The sequence below is a fragment of the Etheostoma spectabile genome, chromosome 5, assembly GCF_008692095.1.
Source record: "Etheostoma spectabile isolate EspeVRDwgs_2016 chromosome 5, UIUC_Espe_1.0, whole genome shotgun sequence".
Taxonomy (NCBI): Eukaryota; Metazoa; Chordata; class Actinopteri; order Perciformes; family Percidae; genus Etheostoma; species Etheostoma spectabile.
The window spans coordinates 4,299,071-4,301,493 of NC_045737.1; the positions used below are offsets into that span (position 1 = coordinate 4,299,071).

Genomic DNA, 2,423 nt, shown 5'->3' on the forward strand with positions numbered 1-2,423 from the left:
AAATAAATCCAGACGGACAATGAACTGTAAAAATGACCTTAGGTCTCTAAGAGTTAAGTTTAGGACAAAGATTGTGGTTAAAACACTACCGAGGAAGGAGCAAACATTTCCTGGGTGAAAGTATTTTGTTTTCGCCGCAAAGTGGACTCCGCTCCCCCGCTTGAAAACATTGTGTTTTATGTTGACACGTTGTTCTATTTCATTTTGAGATTTTTTCATTTGGATATTGAAGTTCATAAAGAAGTGCTTTGGCATGCCTAGGCGAATGCTCTATCCATGGTATTGAAAGAGGGTTAATTTATTGCATGTATTGCTTTGTTGTGCACGATCATAAAACATCTAAATAATTATTTTGAAAATATGGAAACAGTGGAGAGAGAGTGAATATATATAAAAAATAACACAAGTTAACCAATAAGAACTTCATTCAATTCATGAATAAATATTATTTTACCTCTCCAGCTCCCAGAAAAAGTACCCGGTGTTCAGTGATGGGTTTGCCAATGGCTCTCTGGGCTGCTAACAGACCGGCAAGGGCTACAGACGCAGTGCCTGGAAACATGCAGAAGAACCCAGTAAACAACAACATCTCTGCCTGAAAGAGAACAGTGCAATTACCATTTGTTTAAAAGGTAAGAGAGCTAAATTTGTGATTTTCTTCCAAGTTATGCTGTGCTTGTTGTTCAGCCTTTTGGATTTGATTTTAAGTGAACTATAAGCTCATGAATGCATTGGATTTCAGCTCAGTTTTCAAGATGGTCCCTGCTTGCAACAGCATTTCCTTGCAGCAGTAATGTGACCTAAAAGGTCACAATATGTCCACGTTTGATTATTTAATTCAGGCAAGTTTCAGGTTTCTGCAATTTCAAATGATGAAATTAAAAGAAACCAACAGTTGGCTGGAAGGTAGAAAATAAAGACTAATAATATTTGTAGTGATGGGCAATGGTTCTTTAACACCAATAGAACTGTACTAAATTCAATTGTTGCTTTTAATTAAATGGGTAAACTTGATGGCACTATGACAACAAGTACAAATCCCAAGTGTTGTGTGAAGGGTTATACGTGAACCTTGAATATCATCGTTGAAGGTGCAGTACTTCTCCCTGTACTTTCTAAGGAAGCGGAAGGCATTGTGGTTCCCAAAGTCCTCAAATTGGATCAGTGTGTCCTGCCCGTATTTTTCCACGACAGCTTCCATGAACTCATCAATCAGATCATCGTAGGCTTGAGAGCGATCTCGCTCCTGGTACAGCCCCATGTAGAGCGGATCCCTGAGGAGAGTCTGATTGGCAAGGGCAAACACATGAAGGATGATGAGGTGTCCACGTACATGCACACAGTATACAGAAATATACATAACATAACTTTCTTACCTCATTGTCTGTGCCAACATCTATCACCACGGGCAGACAACTATCAGGTCTAATGCCGGCACAGGCAGTGTACAGGCAAAGTTTTCCGACAGGGATGCCCATTCCATAAACACCCAGATCACCTAATCCCAAAATACGCTCGCCATCAGTTACTACTACTGCCTACAGAGGAGGTGAAAATACGTACATTAGTCAGAAAAACTGCAGATTAACATTTTACAAGCAAAATACAAGCAAAGTAAATACTTTTTACTGTGATATTTATAACTCTGATTTCCATCTATTCATAGTGACCATTTCCATATGCACAGTTTCTTTATTCACTATTTCTAAAATCCTCAGTCTGTGGGTTTGAGAGATGAACATCACAAGGAGTCTCTTTGACACTCTAATAGTTGTGTAAGAAAAAAATCTTTAAAAAGTATTTTATTTGCAATATTGTATTGATTTTATTTACGTGCAAAAATACTCATGGTAAGACAGTGGTTCACGTTTATGTTGTGTTTAAACCCCCACCGCAAGATGGCTATGCTGAGACACACCACTAGTGGCCTCGCCTAACAGTGCCTAGCAGTGCCTGACTTTTTGCTAGAAGCTAACAACGTAGCTATGCCTGAAAGAGGGCACTACTGATATTGACAGGAACCAGTTTGTAAAACCAGTCTGTAAACGGTGTCTGGCAAAAATCAAGTACTCGGGTAATACCAAGAATTTGAGGGCACATTTAGCATTCAGACAATCAGTTAAGCAAACAGCAAGCTGATCGAGTCAAGCCCTCACAACTCCCCCTTGCTCAAGTTTAAACGCACAACTTAACACCAACTTCAACTTGTGCAACCAAAATAACCCAGTCGGTAGTTTATTTCATTTGTAAAGACATGCGCCCGCTCAGTATGGTGAAAACGAAGGTTTTCATATTATGGTGCAAACGATGGAGCCTTGTTACGCTACACCCTCCCAGCAACACATAACGGATATCGATGAGCCCAATATTTACAAGGAGGTCAAAACAAGCATGCTGGATTGTCTAGCTTTAGCTGAGAAGGT

The 2,423-nt window shown here is 39.7% G+C and overlaps 1 protein-coding gene across 2 annotated transcripts in view; it reads right to left on the minus strand.

Annotated features, from left to right (window-relative positions):
- The window catches only part of LOC116690162 (NAD-dependent malic enzyme, mitochondrial), a 22,466-nt gene that overhangs the window by 7,428 nt on the left and 12,615 nt on the right, over positions 1-2,423 (minus strand). For both annotated transcript variants that reach the window (XM_032516939.1, XM_032516940.1), the window contains exons 6-8: positions 1,377-1,538; positions 1,072-1,285; positions 455-552 (exon numbers count right to left, since the gene is read on the minus strand). In XM_032516939.1, the coding sequence (XP_032372830.1) occupies positions 455-552; positions 1,072-1,285; positions 1,377-1,538 (474 nt within the window). The remainder of the gene's footprint in view (positions 1-454; positions 553-1,071; positions 1,286-1,376; positions 1,539-2,423) is intronic.